The sequence below is a fragment of the Coturnix japonica genome, chromosome Z (genome assembly GCF_054131305.1).
Source record: "Coturnix japonica strain WE chromosome Z, WE-NBRP24, whole genome shotgun sequence".
Classification (NCBI taxonomy): Eukaryota; Metazoa; Chordata; class Aves; order Galliformes; family Phasianidae; genus Coturnix; species Coturnix japonica.
Window position 1 is genome coordinate 501,007 of NC_140702.1, and position 25,377 is coordinate 526,383.

The 25,377-nt window shown below is 42.4% G+C and overlaps 1 protein-coding gene across 2 annotated transcripts in view; it reads right to left on the reverse strand.

The window, feature by feature from the left end:
* The window catches only part of PRDM6 (PR/SET domain 6), a 62,936-nt gene extending 37,900 nt beyond the window's left edge, over window positions 1-25,036 (reverse strand). The window contains exons 1-3 of one of the 2 annotated variants that reach the window (XM_032441390.2): window positions 24,689-25,036; window positions 23,848-24,348; window positions 16,483-16,790 (exon numbers count right to left, since the gene is read on the reverse strand). In XM_032441390.2, the coding sequence (XP_032297281.1) occupies window positions 16,483-16,790; window positions 23,848-24,340 (801 nt within the window). In that variant the 5' untranslated portion in view covers window positions 24,341-24,348; window positions 24,689-25,036. Of the gene's footprint in view, window positions 1-16,482; window positions 16,791-23,847; window positions 24,456-24,688 lie in introns of those variants that run through there. The other variant, XM_085529837.1, reaches the window with a different exon arrangement.
* Between the last annotated feature and the right edge of the window lie 341 nt (window positions 25,037-25,377).

The window sequence follows — 25,377 nt, forward strand, 5'->3', positions numbered from 1 at the left end:
AGGGGGGGGGGGGGGGGGGGTTCTGATTCTAATAAGGTCTTAATTGTAAATGGGATCTGAACCAGACTCAAAGACATACTGACATGAACACTGGGCGCACAAAATTCCACATAAGGACCACAAATATTGTCAGTTTTAATGGCACAGATCCACTTAATGTGCACACAGATGAGCAAAAAAATCTACTATCATCACACACCCCATTCATATATTGCATACAGTCAGTCTCGAAATTTGTATTGATTTAATATCTTTGAGAGAAGAAATGAACAAGATTCAAAAGATCCATCACAATGCAATTATCTGAAGTTTTTCTTTTAAAATGCATTTGTATTTTAGTCTCTGGCAAAACAATTTTAACTGTAAATCTACAAATGTCTTGATTATAAAACTGTACAGATCTGAGCTATGATAGTCAAAGCTCAACTGTTTTATAAATACATGTAAAATATGGAATTAATATAAAAATCCTACGTTCTACAACCAAAACAATTTTAAAAAGCTGGTTATGGCAATGACCAGATCATTCTTCCAAACAAGTAGATAAACTCCATCGTGCAATTTTGAACTTCTTCTGACCTGGTGGCTACAATTGAGAACAAATGTTTTGCAGTGAAAATATTGGTGTCTCTGTGCCTGGAAAATAGCGCTTAAATTAAGTAGTTTTTGCTTTAGTAGAATAATCAGGTGCATTGCAAGGGAGAGGATACCAATGCAATTTTGCCTTTGTATACGTTCACTAATAAAAGGGTAAAACTAAGCATGTATGTACCAAAGGCTAATTACTGAGCCTTTAATGCAAGTTTTGCATCCAAATGCAAGCTCAGTATTGCTGGAATTACACAATATATGGGGCTGAAATATCTGCCTTGATTAAAGCTAGGTAACTTCTATCTACTCAGAGGTGTACAAGCATCTTTGGCCACAGTATAACATTCCCTTAAAGGTGAACTGACATTAAGGCAAACTGATAATCTCTTTTCCTTACATCAAGTTTAAATTCAGTTTTTAATGGCATAAAGGCTCATTGACCATAACATTTACCAGCTAAGGTTAAGTGACCCAGTGTTGTTTGTTGTATCCATACCCATCACTGATACTTGCTTTCAGCAACGATAAGACTTCATAGACAAGCTGAATATACAATATACAAATAAATGTGGCACTTGCAAGCAAGCATCTGATGAGCACACAGCCATCCTCCACTGGATATGTGGAAATCTTCATGGAATGCCAACACGAAGCACGGTGCAGGTCCTGTCTTGTGTAAGGGAAAGCATCTGTCATGATGGTGCTGAAATACAGCTCACAAATGAACCACCTAGGGAGACTGCTTTGAACTCAGTTCTCCCAGTAATCTGCAGAACGTGGTCCTGCAGACCACCAGGAAGCCTCGGACAAATAGTCTCCTATGGAAGCAACCACTCTTACAAGTTGGTTAATTGTTTGTTTTCTCTTTTTCTGGACAAAACAAACAAACAAAAAAAACCCCGACCCTGTAACCAGTACCTATAAGCACTGACTAAGCTCCAAACCATTCCTCCTTATTTCTGAACACACTCACTGAATGGGTGCTGATCCATTCACATTGCTCTTGAGAGCTGAGCCCTTTAGCAAGAGACTTTTATTTTGTTCTTGTTTTCATTTTTCATGTCTGAAAGTCTGCTTCCCACATAAGGAAGCACATAACAAAGACCATTAATAAAAATGAAAAAGCCTAACTAATATATTGGATTTTTTTTCCTTTTTAGAGTTATGAAGTTCTTCACAAAGTGCAATACTTGCCAAAGAATACAGTTAAAGGCATGAGCATTTTGCTGTATTTCCATTATAATTAATTAAACTGTCAGAAACATTGTCCAAAGAGCATTCAGTCTGACAAACTTGGAAAATCTGGAAAATGTAATGCAAAGGTGACACTTGTCTGTAATTCCAGTTCAAGATTATAGGAATATAACCTGCACTGCAAGAAGGGAAGGGAAGGAAAAATGAAAGGGGAAGGGAAAAAGGAATGAGAAGGGAAGGATGAAGATGTTTAACCATTGGTGGAGGCTTTTTGTTTCATCTGCCCTCAGTTTAAAATCATATTTACCTTCTTCCTTTGCTTTACACTTAAAAGCTTATGCGATTTAAACTTTATACACCAAAACATTATGCAAACTTCCAGAGAACTAAGCAGAACAAGTTTTTTTCCACTGGATTAATAATGAATCTTTGATTTGGCTGTGAGAATAACGCTTCGAATTAAGTTTGTTGAAAAGATGAATGTCTTCCAGTTTCAGATTTTTTCATTTGAGGTCCACACGCATCACACAGATGAAAGATCTAGGATACCTAATTAGAGACCATTGAAATAAACAGCTCATTTTTTTTTTCAACAGAAAGGGCAAATTGAGACAACTTTTTCTTCCCTTCTTCTTAGAGAAGTAACGTCTTGAATTCAGACTAACCAAGAGCCCTGGTCTGTGATCTGACTGGTTTCAGGAGCAGCATCTCAAATCTTTCTAACATTATGCATCCTAATGTGTCACACCTGGGCACACTGCAGTGATGCATCTGCACTAACAGTATTGAGAAATCAGCCCTATTGCGCCGTGCAAACACCATAGCTCATTCAGAAATAATTCAGCTTGACACCTCATTGTATGAAGGAGATGTATCCAGCGTGAGCAAACGGTTCTATCATCTGATGATCTTTGCTTTTGGTAGTACCGTTGTCTCGTGTCCTTCTGGCAACTGTCTGCAGACTGAGATGGCACTCGTAACAAAAAATCAATCAATTTAAAAAAAAATAAATAAAAAGTCAAGGAGGCAAATGTTTAAATTATTGCTTCTGGGGCAAGGTTAAAGCAAGCTGAAGGAGTAAAGGGGAATGGAGAAGTTCCCAGATATAGGAAGGAGGTTCTTGGCTTGCATTTAGAAACTAAGTTATAAGCACTTTTTCTTTTTTTTTTTTTTTCTTTTGGCAAAATGGAAATATGTAAAAGAAAAGGCAAATAAGGGAAAAAATAAAATAAAATAAAATCTAGCAGTATTTTATCTCAGAAAAACCACAACCCTTTTTTTTTTCTGTAATATTAATGGAAAAAGAGCCTGTTCTCCTTGCTTTTCTATGAGTGATCCAGAGGTCAGACTTCCTAGGACCCACTGGGCATGGAAATAAGCTCCCACCGAACCAAACCATCTCAACCTGTCCCCTTCAGGAAGAATAACTCCAAACCCTACCATCTCTTCAGCAAAACATCTCAGAACAGGTCAGACACCTCATGTTCCTCATTGGCAATGCCCCCAGTCGCTGCTTTCTTAACCTGATTAGAGACAGTTCTTCCCTCTCCTGGTTTTACTCACCCTTCAGCTCTCTCAGCTTTCCATCCTAGCTCCATTCTACTTCACAATGCACATATTCCTATCTAAAACACAGTGGCTGTCAGCACAGAGTGAACTATTTGGATATCCCAACACTTTCATATGTATATGACCCATTTGAGTGAACTGGGGTTTTACTGTTCATCTGAATCTCATCTCATTTAACCACTCTCTTTCATTATTTCCTTCTTACACTGAAATGATCACGTATTAGCTTCATGTTGAGACAGGAATAGGTCTCATCTATTTCTGAGGCACATGATTCCAAGATGCTGAAAAAAGCAAGCAATAAACATATGAGATGGAAAGAGATTCTTGTACAGAAGGTCATCTCAGCCCTTATTACACTTCATGAGAATACAGTCTAATAAAAGTGAAGCTGAGAGAATGCTATGGGATGCGTTATTCATGTGCAGCAATAGCCTCACTTGGTAAAATAATATATAATTAATAACTGACCAAGTGAAAAGTCTGCAGTGGTACAGGGTAAGCCACCCAAGTAGTTAAATCAATTCCTTTCTGTTTATTTTTGCTATTTGTTTTCCTATCTGAGCTGCCAATTTTCTAACATATTATAGAAGAAGTAGGAAAGTCTTTTTGATTGATAACAAGCTCAGATTTTTGTGTCAGATCAGTAGAGATTTTTTTTTTCAAAGTAGGAATTCTGTATGTTGCTCTTACATTCTTAGACAATTATTCTACAAAAAAATATTTAAATGCTCTTTTTTTAGCTGCTTTGACAAGAACACCAAAACAGTTCACATCACCCTTGACCCGCAGGGTGTACATCATCTTGTCAACATATAAACAAACACATGATGGGCTGTATTTTAATAGATTCTGTAAATATCAAGATCCAATTTATCAAAAGGTTTGCCAAAGAGACAGCTGTGGGGGTTGTGGTGTATGGCTGCATCCAGTGTTGTTGCAATAGGATCACTGCATGAAAATTGAGAGCTACTGTTGCTCATACTTCCACATGATTATTTCTCCGGAGCACCGGGTTAAGCTTCAGTCTGTATATGCCAATTCATGTGCAAGGGAAATATGCAGACTTCCGGGCAGAAGCCACATGGCTGGCTTTTATAATAATCCCTCTCCTCTCTCCCCATCTTTATCAGACAATTCCTCTGATGTGCTGCACTCTGTCAGAAAAGGAGGCTGAGAGGAATTTATAGGCACAGAAACTCTTACTCAGGAGACTGAGCAGAGCTCCGTTTTGATAAGGTTTACACAGACACTGTAACTTTTCTTGGTTGGCTTCATAGCTTCGTGGACTTTAAAGCCAGGAGTGATCCCTTTATTATCCACTCCAGACTATACTTCATTAAATTTCATCCAAAGAAAATGCATAAAAGGGGACAGGACGGGTGTGCCATGGGTATCAGCTGCCCTCATAACCATGGGGGCTCACTAAAGCAGGAGTCAGCCCCATCTAAAGCTGAATCTCTTGTAGTACTTGCAAATTTTGATACCTTAAACTAGGCAAAATATTTAAATGAATCAACAGGAGAGTGAGGAAAAACCCAGAGCACAAAACCATAAGAAGACAGGAATAAAACAACTAATCCACTGTCATTTCTTGATGGTTTGCTTTGACTTTCTGTGGGATATCCACAGCTCGCCATCAGAAGGGTAGCTCAGAAAGTGGTCAGCACTCATGAGACAAATCTAGCCTGGCTTATGAGAGAGCACTGAAATTACCTGTAATCTCTGAGAACAAAGAGAAAGAGACAGTAATCTTCTGCAAGAGTCACAGTCTGAGAGACTCCAGGCTCCTTCTCCAAATTAATTGGCCCTTTATTGCCTTGCTATCCTGCTCTCCATCATCTTCAAATACATTGTTTTAGCAGCCAGAATCTGACTGTTGCCCCAGTTTTCCCTAGGATCCAAAGTTCTGCTTTTTCAGCTCCATAGAAACATGGATTTGCTGAGGAGAAGCAGAAAATCCATCTAGTTCTCTTATTTCTATGGTTTGACCATCAAAGACAATGAAGGAGGAAGAAATTTAGACTTTCAGTCTGTGCCAGTCTAATCCTTGGGTGCCTCACAACTAAGTCTTTCCTACACAGAGATTTCTCAATACTGATACTTATAGAGATCTACCAACTAAATATCAGGTTTCAATGGCTGTCTGTAGCCATATCTAAATAAAGGAATTGAATTACCTACCAAATATAAAGAACGTACATTCAGTCCAGCTTTCCCTCTCAAAGAACTTTTTTTCACACTTTATATAGGAATACAGCAAGAACTGGAGATGAATGGCCTCAGAAGCAAGTTTGCTGCTAATGCTCACTTAAATTAAGTCACCTTCTACGTGAAAAGGAAAAGCCAGAATGTTTGTCTTCTTTGTAGAAATTAATTTTAAAAATGCAAATACTTTTCTAAAAAAATCACACAAAAATATTTTAACATAAGATTTTCACTTTAGTAGCATAAGTAAAAATAATTAAAAATGATACCACCATTAAACAAAAGTGAGAAAAAGTTAAAAAAAAAAACGGTAAAAAGAACACCATGGTGGTCTGTAACTTCACTAGGTTGGATCTATTCATAAATTATTGCCAGGAAATGGAATTGCCTTGGTTTCAATATTAGTGTAGCCAGCAGTTTTCTTCAGGGGTACAGCAGTAAGTTTAAATTCTTGATGCTTGACCTCCCTCAGAACAGATAACATGAAGGTCAAATGTGGCAGAGAAAGGAGTGTTCTTCCTGAATTTTTCGCCCACGAGTAGCTGCTGTGGATGTAGCATGGAAGCTAGCAGGCATTCATTGCTCATACCTCTTTGGCAGCCAACGTCATTACTTCAGGTTGTGTCCTGAAAGGCATTGCTAGCTATTTCTGCTCAGAAACGCAGGCACTATATGATATATATATGAGTGACATACAGGCATGTAGGGCAGGAGTGGGCAGCGCAATGTGCACTCAAAAGATGTGTGAGATTTCAGGTAATAAAGTGGAAGAAATAGAGGCTCCAAAGGAAGGATTAAGTTATGAAGACCCAACTAAGTCCTTAAAGTCATCCAACAAGACAGTTGTTACATCTCTGAAAAGACACCATCTGGTTTAAACAAACGTTGAAAATGTGCATAAAAAGTAAGGGAAATTTCTACTTCACACAATGAGGCTAAATTCCTGCAATACTAATGCCTCTGGGATACATCATTTTTTGGATAATTAGGGCATAAAAATTAACATTTGATTAAATAAACAAAAAAAAAAACCCACAAAGGTTAAGAAAAGAGGCAGACGAATGTGGTTGCTGGAGGAAAGGGAGGCTGTAGACCTCAGCCTGACCCACAGCCATCTTTTGTTGGGAGTGGCAGACCCCAAGGTCAAATGGCTGTTTAGCCAGAGTTGCTGTCTGAGCCCACCCAGGCTCAGATATATAGCCTCCTCTAATGCGACACTGTATGGCTAAGACAGCCCTGAGCACAGGCCATGTGCTTGCTGCTGGAGAACTCTTGCTGCTAGAAATTCACCAGACCTCTAGGCGGGGGATACAGTGGGCACCATTCTGAACAAACAAGGGAAGCAAATCAATGTTCTGAAAAGGCTACCCCTTCTCCCAGGAACACCACTGGGATTGTGGTTTCATCAGAAAAGGAAGGAGAATGAAATTCGAATCAGAAAATTCTGATGCAAAGATTTGAAACTCAAAAGATTTGAAACGCAAAGATTTGAAACGCAAAGATTTGAACACTGTAACCAGTCTTTTTCCTTAAGATCTTAGTGACTATTAATGTGTGGTCTAAGGAAACGCCGATGCTCATCTTCACTTTGGTTCTCACTGTAATTGCAAATTCTAAGAAACTAAGATTCCTATTCTCTTTTTCTGACCTTTAAATATGCCTGAAGGTTGACAGCAAACTGAATTCTTCTATGTTGGGCCATGAAAAACAGGAGGAGTCCAGTCCAATGAAAAGCTTTGGTCAGAACACAAAAACGAGACCTCTGGATTCTCAGTAAGCACTTCTCTATGGTGAAATGCCCGAGCCAGCCAATCTGCAGGTTTGGGAGCAGAGAAAGCTGGGAACAAGAACACTGCTGAAAGCAGAGCTGAGATCCTGGATGGGTGTGCTGCACCAGCCGCTCCAAAAGGCTGCGGTATCACTAAGTGGAATTTGTAAGTTTCCTACTTTTTATGCATTTTAGTTTAAAAAGGTAATTTACTAACCTGCAACCTCCAGGTTTTTTTTTTCTCCCCCATGAAAATAATAATCTCATTAAAAAGACAGGTTTTTTTCCTATGACCTACCTGTTTTGATTAAATATTCTCACTATCGTTTTGCTCTAGTTAAAAAAAAAAGTAAGAAAAAAATCACTGAATGTTAGTATTCCTGTCTTGAATTTTACCAGTGTGTGCCATCTAGAGGCACCTAACCAATCTATCCATCAGCTTTCCTACTCCGAAATGGAGAATGGTCCTATGTCATTAATTTAAAAAAATACTTTGCCATGAAATGTCAAATCATTCTCAGAATGTTTGCTCTGAAAGACAAGGTAACTTTTGGTCTTTTCAACACTTGCAAGAGAGAAATAAAACCATATTGACAAAAGAAAAACACTTTTTTTTTGCTCTCACTGCAGACTTGCTGGTCAAGACAAAATGAGTTAACACAAAACCAAGGAAATATCTGTAGCCCAGTAAAACTGTACGTTTCCAATTGAAAATTAAGATGTGACTGAATAGCAACTGATCTTCCAGAAACTAACCAATGAACAACAACAAAATTGTTATTATAAAAATAATTTTTTAAGAAGCACTGGTCTTTACACAAGTGGAAGGTTGGCCTGGGTAACAGTCATGAATCCTACCTTTGCATCCTTCATTTGCCTTATACATGACGCTTTACTTAATATAGGATTATTAATGTTTTTATTATTACTTTTACTATTACTACTTTTATTAGGATTGTAATGAATGCTGATCATTCTTCCACTTCCAAACACAGTGTTCTCTTTCAGGTGTATGGCATGAAGAACAAAGCTTTCCTGAGGCATCTGTTTCAGTAGGAGTTTTCATACTCCTGATAAAATCACTTTTCTCAACCTGATGAAATTAATGGATGAAATTAAAACATCTTCAGAAATGATCTGAAATTACTAAATTTACTTGCTTATGCAAAATGTGCCAGGCTGAATTGCTGTTAAGGTATTGAATTATTTATGTACACCTTAATAAATGCATGAAACATACATGCAATACAGTATGAACAATAAATGTGTGAGTTACAGATTTCTGACAAGGTACAAAAAAAACATTATTTGATTCTAATATTTATTCAACTAAATAAAATGTACTACTACACAATTATTAGCAATGCAATCTTTCCTTTCTTCATGGTGAATTACTATTCTTAAGTCAAATTAAAGCATTCATTCAAAGGTACCTTTAAGCTAACTGTGCACTGCTGTTGTTGCATGTGCAGTAGCAGACAAACACGCAGATGGCTCTGTGCTTCTGAAAGAATGTTAGGCCTATCTTGGACAAAAATGATTTAAGAACTGGGATCAAAATGATACTGTGTTATTCACTCATGCCTGGAGACCCCATTAAATCAAAGTTCTCGACAGCATCAATGGCTATCTAATCCAAGCAAGGGCTGATTAACAACTGTGGGTTACTAGCCCTGGAAGCCTACGATCTGCATGAGGCTGGCACAAATTAGCTCATTGTGGCTTCAACTGAAACACATGCACAATTGCAAAAATAATCTTCTGTCTTCACCAGTTTTTTGACTTCTAGCATTTGGAGGTTTCCACTGCATGCGTATTACTTGCTTTCATGCAGGTAGAAGGAGCTGTCGTTTTGCGGCTGGCAGCTAGCACTTTGTGGTTTTATTGTATTTGTTTTAATATAGGAAAACTTTGAGAGCGTATTTGCTTTGTGACACAATGTCTTTATAATGTCTCGCAGAAATAATTGACCCAAATGAAGTTACTATACACTATACCTATTGGTTAATTAGAACTTTAAGATGCAACAAATAAAACACAGTATTGACTTTTAAATCTTCAATCAAATAAATATTTACAGCTGCAATTTGCCAAAATTATTTACCTTTCAATAATGGATCACAAAGAGAATACGCACTACAGATTCAAATGAAAGTCTTGACCATCAGCAAGCAAATTACAAACAATAGGGGAAGAAAAATCAACAGAAAAAAAAAACCCAAAACACTTTCAAGCTATCATTGCCATCTTTAAATAGCTGATGTAGTTTTCCTTTAAAGACGTGTGATCTTCTACATTAGCAGACTTCTTGCAATGCGTAATTGACCTTGAGATGGAGAATAAAGTAGCAGCGGAGTGGCTTTTCTTTTAGAGAACAATGCGTATAGATATTAGAGGACATGCCTGTTGTCAATGATCACTGCTGAAATCTGCCTATACCACACTGGGATAATCAATTTTGTAAATGATTGCAATAATCAAGGAAATTGCCTAATTTATAAATCCTGGCATACAGCGTTTTAATGGATTCCTACGTTTTAATGCTGATGCTTTCAAAGCCAAATGAATTGTTGTCCAACCTGTCACTACACAAAATGATAAAAACATCCAGTCTTGCGGGTAACTACACCTCATGGATATTTAGACCATCAAGTACGTAATCACTCATTAGTGAATTCTGTGATAGTTCTCAGTAGCAAAATAACATCAGAAGGCCACTGTTTCCTAGTCAAAAAGCCTTCCCTGGGACAGCCCAGTCCTAGTGAACCCATACATTTAAAAAACATCTGGTCCTCCTTGCCCAGGTAAGATAGTGCACCATTTTACCTTTCTTCTAATTTCTTTTCCCCCATGCATGAAATAATCTTGTTTCTTTAATTCAGAAGCAGGTCCAACAACTTTCTGATAATTAATCACGTACATACATACAGAAGAATAAAAAATGAGGAACTCAGTGCCACAGATATTACTGGGGGGTGGAGGAGAGAGGGGGGTAATTCCCTAATCTGTACTCAGACTTGCACTCCATACTTAAACGAGTTCCAGAAATGTAGTTATACACAGATTGCTATTCTCGGTAAACCTTAAGCAATTGATTTCAGCCAATAGTGGGCTGCCAGTACTTTACTTACTGCTCAATCTCACTAACCTGACATTTATGGTGTACTGATTGGCCTCTGTCAGTGGTGGTGGTTGTAAATTCACTTTGAAAAGCTTTGTGTTAACAGCCTTCAACCAGGCTCTGAGACGAGTACGAGCAGGCAAGCTGACAATTGCTCGACCTCCTGCCCTTATTACAGTGAGTAAATCAGGCTTTGAGCCATTAGGCTGGAGCCTGAGGCCTACACAAAAAGGATTGACATGACTAAAGGTCAACCTCTGTCACACATGTGTAACAATTTGGATAATGGAATTCTGTAACTTATCTGAAAAAAGGTGCCAAACGCATAGGAGGAAAGTACATGCTAGGCTGAATTTTACAGTTTTTATGTTAAGAAGACATTTTAAAGCCTGCATTTTAAAGTCAAGGCATGTCCAGTGACATGCAGACTGGGGGAATAGAATGTATGAAGAGGTGGCTGAGAAATACTGAGCATCACCTCCGTGCAGGAAAGTGCTAGATGCAGTTTTGGCTTATCAAATCCATCTCCTACATATACTGCAGTGTGCAATACATTCTTGAATAACCTGACTATCTCATTAAAACATTGTGTTTTTCAGCCATATTCAATCAAAAGTCAGTAGAAATGGTTTTCTGCCAGTGTTACTGTAAATTAAGAGTAATTTCTTGCCTTATAAAGGTAGATTTTATCCAACAATGGAAAAATTGCATTTTGCAACCAAGAAGGGATGGAAGGAAAGGGAAAATGTTTCCAGAATTTGGGTGAAACAAGAACACAAGATAGAAAGCAGTCAACTAAAGACAGAAATGAACTTTTGTATTTATTTGTCTTCTGTTGTCAGCGCTTCTGTGCATTACATAATATAACTGCCAAGGTGACAGTATATGCTATGGAAAAACAGGCAGCCACTGCACAGCCTCGCAGTCTGGATTATGGGATTTGCTGCTGTTATTTTTCCCAAGACTACTCTGTCCATGTATTTGTTTGGGGCTGCCCTCAGGAATTTTGTTTTCTGTAACAGTGCTGAGATTGTGGGGCGGTATGCAACTGCCCACCAAATCTTATTCCACACTTTCCTTCATTAAATAGGAAATGAAATCAGGTTTATTTTTCTCTTGCATATGCTCTTAGGCATACAACAAACACCTTGTTTACATGGAATAAATATACTGAAGATACTGAGTTATATAAAGATAGGGTGTCTTATCAAGCACACAAGATTTCTAAAGGAAAAAGGCTTTTGTTTAGTTTTCCTAAGAACAAGAATTATCAAACATAAGCCAGCTTTAGTATTTGGGATCAAAATAACTTTAGATTGACTCCATAACTTAAAAAGAAAAATAAAATGGAGATATGTGATACTAAGCAACACAAAGATAGTAATGTGGGCAAGTTGCTTTGTAGCAACTTAGTGTGATTTTCTTCTAAGGCACATAAACGAAAGGAACTGTTATGCTGAACATGCTCTAATAACGTTCAGCTCAGTAAGGTACTGAATAAAAACACCGGGGACGCTTCCAGTAGGCAGTGTGTAAATTCAGAATCCACGTAAATGTAAAAATTACTGTGATCTTGTGACAGAAAGTAAATGCAAGGTTTGAACACCATAGAGAGGCAAAACAAAACATCAAGAGAATGGCACCAGCCGTTAATCTGCATAATTTAAGATATAATAGTAGTATCAGCAAGCTTTTTTTCTTTTTTTAAGCCAGAATTATTTGAATTTCATGAACATGACATATTTGAAACAGGGCTGACAAGCAGTCTAGAATACTAGATGATGGATTACTGAGAAACATAATTTTCACTTCATAATAGAACTATGGCATGCACATAATTCTATCCCCTTGTGCTTTGCTGTAGCAGTGAATTTATCCCAAAACTACAGCCTTGAGAATTTAAATACAAATCTATCAACATAACTGGAATGAGTCCTCCATTGGAAAGGTAGGGATTCTCTCTGCAGATTAATTTGGACAGTAGTGGAAGCTACCACCACATGGACTCTGGCCAGCACGTGCCCCAGCAAAATGCACATTATGGGTCTGGGTGCAGCCAAAGGCAATGATTTCTTTGACTTCAGCTGAGGCACAAGAAGGCTGCTACGTTCCCAGCTGGCACTTTATTACCATGACATGAGCACCGATGAACACCACTCTGTATGTACATTTTGCACATTATTAAAAAAAACCAAACAAACAAAAAACAGCAAATGAGAAAATATATACATATATTTTAAAAAAATAAAAATAAAAATGTATTAAAGTCAAGTTAAAATAAGGTGAAATAATGTATCTGATACTGTTAGGCTACTCCACGTAAAAGACTATTTCATCTCTAGTGAACAGAAAAACAAGAAAGACAGCAAACTGTTTATTGGGCAAATTAAGAAAAGGAAATGGTAGGATTCCATCCTTTGATACATCTGTCAGTAAAACCTTTTTCCTTTAAGCTGTATTCGCGGGGGGAAAGTCTTTAACTATTTCCAGAACTCACGGTTTAAAGATCTGAGCCTGAAAAACTTTGGGTACTAAAATGCATATTGCTTTTAAACCCTGTATTTTATTCTATTAGAACGCTAAGTGTATATCATATACATTCCTTAAGTCTACTCTTATTAAATTTTGATGTTAAACAGAAAGGGGAAACCATGCGCAACTAGATTAATTTATCTCCAGGGAATAAGGACACATTAATAATTGAGATAATGTTTTCATATATGTTGGAATCAAGTTTGCCTTTTCAATCCCCTATTAGAAAACACATTAGGGGAAAATTATCTCATTCTCATCAGTAGGACCTAATTGCTGAGAAAGTCTCTGTTTTCTTTGTAATAACAAAAGGATTGTTCTCATTACTTCGAAATGAAAAAAAATAAAATAAAAATCCAAAATATTATCAAGCAGTGCTGGAATAAATGTCTGTGTTACCAAAGGGAGTGTTTACTTAATACACCCAGCCCTGTTTTTGTTTTAAACAAATCAGAGTTTATTGTATTTTTATAAAATACAAGCAAACTCTGGATTGGGTAGAAGTGGGCCAAAGGGGAAAAAAAAGAGCTGCAACTAAAAATGACTAATATTTTTGGCTTTCTGAAGGGCAGATCTTTTTGTAAGCTATAAAAAATCATCTTGGCTGATTGCTGGAAAACTCTATAATTTCCCATGAACACCCATAGGTGTCAAGGCCTTTTGTGAGGTAATGGAATGGTATGTAATTCACTCTGAGTCGCTGTACATTATGCGATATGGATTACATACAAAGCAAACACTGAGTGCATGGTGGGAACGCTTGTGCAGACAGACTAAAGCATATTTCCATAGTGTTGAACTATACATCAAATGCAGTGTTTTCTTGATGTTTCCCACAACAAAGAGAACTGGAAAAAAATAAAAGGAAAAAGCCGCCAGATTAGTAACTATGTTTGAAAGTCTTTGTGATTCTGTTTATCTGGCGTATGCTGAAAACAGAGCTGTAAATGAAAACAAATACCTATTAACTTTACTTTGAAATGCAGCAACAAAGAAAATACATTAGAAAGCCGTTTACAATACTAAGAATGATTATCTATGTCTATGAGGTCCATCAAGACCTACAGCTGAATAACAGATCTGTAGGCATACTGGTATTTGTAGCCATCTTGGACAGATTCGTGGAGGAGAATTTACTGCAGTCACAGCTTAAAGAGGGACAACAGCAAGAAACTCCTTTAACACTTCCAGTGACTTAATCCACACTCCTACACCATATAGAATAAAAGAATACAGGATATTCAAATGCATACTTTCTATTTGCTTTTATTTATTTTCATGGCTCAGCTTTGTAAACCCCCACACACTTTCTGCTGACTTTATTAAACTATGTTTTTTCTTTATTAAACATTAGTTCTCTGATAGATAAAACATACTGAATTGAAAGTCAAAATAAATAAGAAATGGCCAAAGCTTTATGTTTAGCTAATGCTTGGGGTATGTTATTCTTTGCTAACAATTTTTGGCATTAGCAGAAATAATCTGAGGCCATGAGCTGCCTATGAAACTTCCACTCTAAAAAACTAAAATGAATTCTTATTTTGAAGATAAATCACTTAAAATACACACACACTCTCATTTTTTTTGCTAGCCAGCAGGAAATCTGTGTTGTCTGTTAAGAATAGAAGACCAAACCCATGCAAAAACTCAACGGACACTCACTGGTGGCCTGAATCTGGATATCTGATTTTTTCTTGAGATCTTTTTCTTCTCTGCTTTTAGCAATTTCCCACAGACACTTCCCACACCCCATCCCAACTCCTCCTTTGATTGCCTTCAACAATCTTTAAGCTAATTTGAAATCAGGCAAGTTTTGCCCATTAAAAAAACACTAATATTTGTAACTTGCATACACTTGAATCATACGGACTTAATCTAATTTTTAATGGACAACATCAGTAGTTAAAATTAATAAGCAATTCTCTGACTCCATTTATTTCTCTAAATTTCAATAGTTTATGTAAGGCAGTGATCTGGCAAGTTTATTTTATTACTTAGCATTCTCATAACTAAAGTAGTTTAAAGCAGCTTAAGCATGATAAAACTTCAAAGTCATTATAAAGTTACACTAAAAGTAAGAAAAAGAAAGATTGACAACAAATAATGCTCTCTTTGTAATAATTGGGCTTTGTCAGAAAGAGATTTAAGCCCAATTTAATAACAGCCGGTATAACGGAGGAATACCATCTCTACAGAAAGCAGCAAAAAAACTCCCAACCATCTCAAGGCACGCGGCATTTTGTGGAGTACCTTTAGGTGCGCACCAGGACAGATCTTTTGCACTTTAATGCGAAACATTCTCTTTTGCCACAGTGACTCATTTGAGCAAATACTTTGAGGCAAACCCCTGATGTGTTATTACTATTCATCTGCACAGAGGAATTTCATAGGAGTTCCAGCTAATGGAAACAGGTCACGAATGCCAGGTAGCATGAAAAACAGAAAATGATGAAAAAAGAGATGGTTGTCAGTCCCAAAGAACTGACCATCTCAATATGCACAGGTTTTCCGTGAATGAGTACCACACAAAGCGTAACAGCTTCACAACATCGAATTTCTTTTGAGAATCCATTCCCTTTCACTTGCACCCACTAAAGACAATAAAAGAAGTCCTGCTATCTTTGTGGATTTCTTGTCAAGTGCCTCACCAGCAAGCATGTGCCCTGGTTTCCTGAAGGTTCTGACTTGGTCTAAGTAGGTAAATGCCACCTGCAGATCTATAGGCACACTCCTACTGCCTCTTCGTGGCCGTCTCTCTGACGGTGAATTACTGTGGCTGTGGAGGACTTAACTAAGAAATAACTCCTGCCAAGACAAAGCAGAGAATTGATGGCAAAAGGCCAGGTAGACAAAAGGCTGATCTTAGAAATTAGAAGTATTGATACACACAAGGACTGCACTTGTTCCCCATTATCTGTGAGGCTTGTGCATAAAATACTGTCTCTTTTTTCTTAGTTAACCGTACAACATTATCAGCATCCATATACAAACTACCCTCAGCACGGGAATCTAGCACTCCGTGGGACACAGTGTGCATGGCCACAACCAGTAAAGGCCACGAGTGTCCCTTTGTGGTCAAAGGAACACGATGGAAGGTGTATGAGCTCTTCTGCCAAACCACAGCAGATTATTTAGTGTTCACTGTGAAACAAACCAATCCACCACAGCCTGAACACAGCAGCTATCACCATTTCTCTCGCTAAGATGGTGACAAACAGAAACACACGTAAGTGTCAGAAGCATCTCTAGGGGAACACACGACCAGCGAGGTGCAGCACCTGCCTCGACTGGCTATGCCACGTGTGCTACGATGCTCTGAAGGTGCCCACAGCTTTCTGGGTGCCATCAGCAGGACAAGACTTTTGGCTACATTTCCAAACCCACAGGGTTAGCAGATTTACATTGTTGATCTGTTTAATTCTGCTTTCACTCCGTAAAACTACAATTACGCTCTGTTTCCAAACATCCAGCTCTACAAGGAACAAAGGCAGTGACTTACTTCCCAGAGGTGCTGAGTGTTCCTGATGGCTCCCGCTTGGACCTTCTCCGGCAGCAGCAGGACACCCTGGAAGGGCCCAATCCAGGTGCCCTGCTGGATGCGCTGTGCGGCGCAGATGCCATAGGCCAGACCAGGCACGGTGCTGGTGCAGAGGCAGACCTCACGTGGAAGGTCCCGCAGCCACTCGGGGATCTCTGGTGGTGGGGCAGCTGCGGCTGCACTGCTCGTGCCCACCAGGCGCCGCAGGGAATGCAGTGGGCCATGCATGGGGCACTCGCCGTTGCGGTTGTCGGCACACATGTCGCACCCTACGGGCAGAGGGAAGCTGTTAGCACAGTGCTGACAAGGCCCACCCCGCAGCCCACAACACGCTGTGCCCCTTGGCACGCTGCAGTGGCAGTCCCCCGCTTTGCCAGGCCACCATCAAGTTTTACTTTCTGGGTAACAAAAAGTCTGTGTAAGCCACACCGGTGCGTTTCAGCCCGACATTCACTGACAATAACGCCTGACAAATGCCCTCCAAATGCCTGGCTGCAGCTTGGTTTAATTGGAACAGGATTTAATTTCAGCCTTTTTGTAGAAGAAAATTCACTCCGATTTTTACAGAGCAGACGTCTGAATGCATGTCTATTTAGAGCAGGACCTCATGAATGGTGAACAGGAACGTGCACAGACATTTGCCTTCTCGTAACCGCGTCTAATCTCAGTGTTAATATTTTATAGCGAATACCATCTCTCCCTGTCACGTGCATGGGAAATGTGCTTGGCCCTGAGTGCGGGGTCTTTGACTACTGCATACAGAGGGATGCGGTTAGGTGGGCAGTTTTGGCAGTATGTGGATGGCTGGACTGGATGATCCTTGAGGTCTTTTCCAACACTAATGATTCTGCATGCAGCTGAGGCTGTGAACAGCCCGCCTGGCTTGGTGAGCCACTCTGAAGAAGAAAGATAGTTTTTTACAAAGATGTTAATTTCCCTAACTGCGTGACTAACGGATGATGGTTGCTCTATTTTGGGAAGATCCAACTGTGATTTTTCTTTTCTAAGCGAAGGAAATTTTGGTAAATTGTTTCCGTTACACACTGTTGAACATGCCATGAATGCACCACTTCCAGGAAAATGTTTCATGCTCGGGAAACCCATTTCTCCAGAGGTATGCTGAGTTAACACAACAATAAATCTATTGAAGTAGGTTACTCTCTTCCATACGTTTCACTTCTATATTACTGGAAAAGTTTCCATACAAATTTATTCCAGAAATGCAAATAAACAGGGAAAACAGCAACTATACTGTAGTACTGCCATGGCAGTTTCTATTTCTTTTCTCTCATAGTTTGACACCCATCTTTACACAAGTGCAGTGCAGATCTTGCTGTAGGAGCGGATGCTCTGAGCCGCAGCCCTGTGCTGGCTGATGGCAGCGGCCACAGCTCCAGCTCCCAGCAGGAGCAACGCAAATGTGCCTCACCCCAATGTGGGTACACTTGTACTGGGCAGGCCTCCTCCCTTCACAGTCCTCAGAAGGAACCTTCCTCTGCTCAGTAAAAGCCGCCAAAGAACTATGAAAGCTGTGTGTTTAAAATACAGCCTCTACTTGTGCTCTCAAATTTTAGACGGGCTTTCTAAGCCCTGCTTCCCTTCCACCTCTCTGACACAAAAATCGCGGAGTTCGGAACTGTGTCACTGTTGGGAAGCTATACATGGAAGCTCATTCTCTGAGGGTCTGCTGTGAGTTTCTTAGAGGGGCACAGATCCATGCTCCCACAGGAGCCCAGCTCAGCAGTTCAGGGCTGGGTGCAGCCTTGCAGGACACCAGCCTGAACCACACACTGCTGCATGGTGCTGGAGCTGTTTATTAAGGAAATATCCCACTGCATGAGACCCCTCTGTGGGTTTAAGCCACTGCTTCAGCATAGGTTGCATGCTTGGCCACATCAGATAGGGGTGGCTGGAGGATTAAGTTTGCAGGATCCTGGGGACAAAGTTCTGGCAAGTCCTGAGAGAAGATTGCTATGCAGCCAGTGTTCCTACAGCCATCCCTAGGCTTGATGGATAAAAGGCAGCACACACATGTTGGGGGCTCGAGGTTGTTTCCGCAGTTAATTTGGAAATGGAAGTATCAGCACCACATCTTTCTTTCCTTCTCAGAAACCCCATGACCAAGCAGCCCTATGTTTTGGGTATTTCCAAAGATCTCAAAGGTAGCAACAAAATTTATCATATCCAGAGAATGCAGGAGGAGATTCCACATGGGAAAACAAAACAAAACAAAACAAAAATACAGCATTTGAACACACTTTAAATAAATCTTGCATCTTACCATGCAAGTTAGAATGAAAATGTGGGGCTTACTGGGAGGATGCCTAACCATGACATCAATTAGCAGCCAGGGCAGGCCCTTCGATGCAGTCTGCCCATGCTTCTTGGCTATCTTAACATACATAATTCTCCTTCCTGGTGCCCAGTTACCAGGGGCTGTTTTGGAGACACTGTGTCCCTGTAGCAAAAGATTCTGGACATGCAAAGGCTTCCTCATGACTCCATCCAGGCCACTTTGGTGTCATTGCCCTGCATCCTACTTCCAGACATGTAAACTCTTTCAGGCACACGACTTGTAGTAACTGCCCACGATGAGGATTTCTTCACTTCTTTCTGACAAGATGGGCTGATAAAACATTTTATTCCTACATCTTAAGTGAAAAGAGATTAAGAAATCAAAGAGAAGTGTAAACAAACTCCATGTCACTGTCATTTACCCTTGCAGAAAGTCACACATAGTGCTATTTATTTTCTGCTGTCCAAAAACACTGGTAACGTCTTAATGCTTGGCAGCTGCAGTATCTTATCTCCTGCTGTGCTCCTTTCCCTCTGTCCTGCCAAAGCTGAAGGTTTGGAAAATGGGACATCTTCTCAAACTGCTTTGGCTTGTGGCTTGTTGATGAGAGGGAGGGAGCCTGCCTTTTAGTACTGAATTTCTTCTAAGTTGCGCGCTTTATACAGATCCAGTTCTTATTTAATTTTAAAAAAATAATAAATAAAAACTAAACAAACATTACAAGGATTAGGAGCCCTGCAAGGCTCGGTTTACTTTGCTTCAGTAAAAAGACAGTGCACCTCTTTTCTGTGCCTTGCCTAACAATGCATGGAAGGCTGTGATGCAGATGCACTTTCTGTAGTGCCATACCAGCCATCTAAGGGCAGTCTGCTTGCAGAACCCCAGTGCATGGACTACTTTGCCCCCCGGGACAACAGAAGGAAGTCCATTATGAGAGCAGACTTGGTCTTGCTCACATTCTCACAAGAAGGATCAGCAGTATCCCCTGCGAATAGCACAAAGTAGCACATAATGTGGGGAAAAATAAAGGGCTCTGGGTTGTTTTCTGAGACAGAGCTGTGACCTCTACGAGTCTGCAAACTGGAGGGCCAGGTCCAAGGGAGTAGGAAGCTCACCTGGAAGGATGTGGTGGGGATTGGTGTAATACATGTGAGCTCTGCATCAGTGTCACACAATGCAGTGTGAACACAGGCCTCATCTGAGGGCCGCACTCTGCTGGCTAACAGAGATACATGTTCAAGCCCCAGATCAAGAAACGAAGTAAGAAATGGGAGAAAATTGAGGGATTTGATGAAAATGGCAGAAGTGAGGAGGATTGGAGTCAGAGCGGAGTGTCTCCTGATAAAAGGTCACTGGAAATGCAGTACTGCAGGCCTGGGTGCAGCCAGGCTGTATGGAAGGAGGGGTTCCTCACTGTATAGCTTCGTGGCCTATAGATATGAGGATTAAGGCAAGGAAAAAGAAAAAAAAAAAAAAGAAAGAAAAAAAAAAGAAAAAGAAGGAAAAAAAAGATTTCCTAGTGGAGCTGTTTGGTATGGCTCTTCTGGGTAGAGTGCAGTATGTTATCATTTATTTGGCTCCATAAAAATGAGCATAGCATAATGCCAGCACCGTAACTCTGTGAGTACACTTACACAAGTGCTGGAGCTAAGCAAAAGGGAAAGCACAAACTGTTGCCCCCCCCCCCCCAAAAAATACAATTCTAAACATTCCTGTACCTAAATAGCACTGAAATAGAACATATCTTAAAGGAAATCTGAAAGGAGAAAGCTTTTGTCAGAACAAGATAGAGCCCAACACAGCGCTTAAACCAGCTGTAACAATAAATGGAAGAAATACATTTTCATCTCGGCAATAATCCGCTTCAAAGGTGCAGTTACGCTGGATACCTGCAGTTTGCTGGTATTTAAAGAAGAACGGCCTCTGACCCCCTGCTTCATAACTCACTGCAAGCACACAGGTATCCAGTGCAAGTGGACATCATTTCACACCATGCTGCTCCTTATGAGCATAAATCACCTCGGGGTACCCAGCCGGGAGGTGGCTGGGCGAGGCCGGATCCCCCATACCCTGAGGGTCGCCTCTTTTCTGCATATCACGCCCCTCTGTGCCTCAGTTTCCTCACTGACACTAATCTCTTTTTTTTTACTGTTGCAATAGAAATTAATCGCGGTTTCGCACACGTTCTGAGCCTGCCTGACTCGAGACAAGTCTTCTCCCTTCCCTTCTGGGTACCCAACGCAGACATCCCATCCCTTTCAGATCCCTTTCTTCCTTTCAGATCCCTTTCTTCCTTTCAGATCCCTTTCTTCCTTTCAGATCCCTTTCTTTACACGGGCTACGAGAGGGTCCTGCAGCCTCAGGGTGGCGATTCACCCTCCGACGAGCCCCGGACGAGACCCGAAGCGGATCTGGGGCTGTTCTGCCTTTGTAGAGGCGGGTGGGGGGCTGGCTGGGGAGGAGGGCTTGTTTTTCTCTGCCTTCGATTGAACGTTTGAATGAATTAAATTTCCGTGTCAGGTATAAGGAGGGTAGGAGAATATTGTGTGTAGATAAACCTTGCCACCCCCCTGCCCCTGAGAGACCCCCATATACAATGTAGAGATGATGAATAGGTTCTGGGAGAGGAGATCGAAGTTCAGTCCGCACCAGCTCCACTCTCTCTTACAAAACTATAGGGCAATTAATTGTGGCTTGTCCCCTCATCCTTCATCTCCTGGTGGCACATATCGATGGAGATTACTGCTGATGGACCATTTTATCACCTTAAATAAACAGTCACCACCTTCCCTAACCTCAATCTAATATATGGCTATCTGCTATATTTAAGGGTGCTGGGTAACTAATGATGTAAAACAGCTAAATCATACAGGTTACCAGCAGCCTGGAGAAAACATTACAACAGCCCTGGCGCCGAGCGGCTTTGCCGTACACCCTTAACACCTCGATACGGAATAAAACCGCTGTCTCCGTTTCCCTCACCGTCGGGAAACATCCTTCCGAACTCGGAGCTCGGAGGAAAGCGATCCCCGTCGTGTTATCGGGGTTTTAACAAGGCTACAGGGCCCTAACCAGAGCTGTGTTAGTTCCTTAAACACGCGTTCAATTGAACGCATTTCCACGCTGATAATTCGCCTGCATCTCCCCGTGCCCGCGGGTACCGTATGTCCGACGCCGGAGGGGGGATCTTTGGGCTGGGGATGGGGAGGTTCCCTGTGAGGGGGGTCACAAGAAGGGGAAAGCAAGAATGGGAAAGGGGATGCCCGGAGCTGGGGGCTCGGGTCGCTTTCTCTTGATTTTTGTGCTCGAAGCGAACACACCTGGCCTCAGAAATTTCAAGCTCAAGCCGAAAGCTTTGAGAAAAGACAGTCGAACCGGTGTTAGAGTGAAAGGCGGTGGGACATTTGGATCCCTCGGCAGAGAACGGAGGGTTCCGTCGCAGCCCTCCCTTGCCCTGTAAGCCACCTCCAGTATCGCGACCGGGGAGAAACAGCGCAGACATCGCCACCGGTTCTACAGCACGCTGTTATTCCGCTCATTCCGTAAAAACAGCCCCTCTAAATCCCTTTTTTATCTTCCTTTTTCTTTTTTAAAACCTTTATCTTACAGATTTACAGAGCTGCCCGTGGAAGTGAAACTCTAAGTTGTCTCAAAAAAATTCAGCTGGCGTCTAGAAGTGGATTTCAGATTCCACTAAGTGTATGTGATTTATGAGATCACGTTTTTATGCACCCCCAGAAACAGAAAACACACAAAAATACATTTCGCTACGGGGTAACGCTCAGCACAAAGAAACAGCATAAAACAAAGTTGGTGCCCAAAGTGTGAAGATTTTGCAATGCTAGGAGGGGACAGTAGTGCCCACCAAACAGACTCTGCACCAACTTTCCTTCTGATCTTCAAGGCTTAGGACCACGCCAGCACCCACGCTGGGTACTTAGAGCTCCACGGAAACTTTCAGAACGAACTCCGCATCCGAATTGAAACGAAACGAATACGCGTTCTGCTGGGATCCGAGGGCTCCTTGTCTGCTCAGCAGCCACCCTTAAAGAGACAATTCAGGGAACGGGGATCGCAGAAATAAAGAATTTTAAGGATAAGAGAGGGCGGTTGATGCAATTTAATGAAGGTCTACGGGGCGAGGCCGTGGACCAGTGCTTGAAACAGGATAACCCGCGAAGTTAGCAGCGCATTGGGTGAATTAATGATGTTCATCGGTTATTTTCAGCCCACGAATTTCCTCTGTCGCCGAGGACGGGGCAGAGAAAGCAACTACAGATGAGCAAAATCAACTTCAACAAGTCCCGAACCTGCTGTAGATACCGATGTTTAATAACTGGGGTGTCTCCACCCTTCCCAAAACAAAACAAAACGAACACGCGGCCTCAAAAAAAGCGGGCAAACAAAACCAAAATCGAAACAACCAGCTGTAATTAGCAAAGGGATTAAAGATTTCCTCGCCACCAAGCGCTCAGCGAGTTCTAACACTCGGGCAGACGGCGTTTTCTCCTCTAGGAAAGCCGCTTTCCGTACTCAGTGACGGCGTCCTGCTTTACAGCGAGCATGAAAACTAAAACTTAGCGAGGTGTTAACGAGGTCTGAAAACGATACTCCGAGATAAGAGGGAGGGAAACTTCGCCCTGCTCCATCTGACTGAAGCTACAAGTTTTGTACAACCCAGAGCAGGAATTGATTGATTTCATGGGATGTATCGAGGCCGGGCAGGAAACGAGTGGTACAAGCAAGGCGAGTTAACGCCGGGTGAATGGCAAAACTCCTTACAGGCTCCGTTTGTGGAACTACATCCCTAGCAGCCCTCATAGACAAACAGACCGTACCGGAATCGTTCTGATACAGCCTGCCTGATGAAGGAGCCGGCTCTCCGCCACCAACGGGGCTGCAGAACCCTCCTACCGACGGTGCGGGACACCGACGTTCACCCGATGCCGGGTAGAGGAGGCATTAAGGGATGCTCCATCGGGAGCGCAATGCGGGGAAACGCGAAGGGGAAAGGGGGGTCCGGTACGTACGGTTATTGGGGTCGCTGGTGTGTTGGTTGAGGGGGATGATCTCCATGCGCTGCTGGCCGTACAGGTAGTAGTCCAGCTCCTCGGCCGAGCAGCGGAAAAGGATGGAAGAGCGTTCGCTGCATTTACTGCCGCCGGTGGCCCCGCACAAGTCTTTGCCTTGTAGGGGAGCGGGCGCTCCCCCGGCCGTGGGCTCGGAGCTCTGCAACGGGGCGAAAACCGGCAGCTGGGTGACCGGCAGAGCCGTCAGACCGGCAAGGGACGCGGTCGATGAGGAAGATGGAGTGGATGAGGATGAGGAGGCAGAAGACAGCGAGGCCGGGCGCTGGCGGAGGCTGTCAGCCGGGGGCTCGGCTCTATCGGGCGGCTGGAGCTGGGCGAGGGTCCCGCTGCTTTTCAGCTGGCCGCTCTGCGGGAAGAGCTGCTGCCAGTGTTGAAGATAGGCAGGATCCACCTTCAGGAACGCGGAGCCGCCGGGGTCTCCGGGTTTCAGCATCGCGCTGCCTGAAGAGAGGGGAAGAAGCGAAGAGCAGACGTGAGACCCCCCGCCCCGCCCCGGCCCACGCATGAGCTCCCCGCTCTAGGCTAAGGGAGCACCTCCGACACGATCCCCCTCGGGGCCGGTGGGGGGACGAGAGAAGCCTGGGTGGGGGGTCGGAATCGCCCCGAAGCTTCTGTGCCAGCGGCAACAGCGCACACAGCGTCTTCCCTTATCTCTCTCTGCGGCAGCAAACGGCTCTGAAAGTTCTTAGCAGGGAGACGGAGGAAACTTTAGCCCCACGCTGCAAGAGTCTGTTCTCCCAGCACATCGGGGAGCACATCCCCCTGCCCGGAGCTCCCTTACCTGAGCTGGGCACGCAGGAGATGCGATGTCGGAGTGCGGGATGGTGAGCGATCCCGGGAAACTTCGGCTTTGGAAAGGGGTTTTTTTGTTCGGTCTTTGTTAACGGGAAGCGGGATGTTCCCCTCCGGGTGCCGGTTAAACGCGAGCAGCCAGGCTCCCTCTGCCGTGGCTGTGCATGGTAGTCACGGCCGGGCTCCTCTCTCCTCTCTGGCAGACTCTGGGTTAGACACGTGGGTTTTACGACAGCGCAAAAATACAAGCGTGTGTGGTGTGTACGAGAGGGAGGGGAGGGAAGTTACCAAGCGAGACTGAGCGCAAAGCCCTTTTTTTTTTCTTCTGGCAACATCCCCCCACTTTGTTCCTTGCTCAACTTTTAAAGGTGTCCCCTTCTGCCTTCCCTCCCCACAGTCCCTCCTCCCTCCTGCCGTCCTTCCACGGACACGGGTGAGCAGCCGGGCCGGGTTGGGGTGAGGATGCCCCGCTCTCCTTGTCCTCGGCCCGTCGGGGTTTGTGTTACGGCCCTTCCCAGCCCATAACGCTGCTCCTGAGCCTCTTACACCCCCTGTGATCGCCTCTCTGCCAGCCCACGGTCACCTAGGACCTGTCCCAAAGGGCTCCCAGCAGAGATGGAGCTCATCTCCACCGAAATCCCGTCCTTTCGGCCACCAGCAAATCTCTCTCTGTGTGTC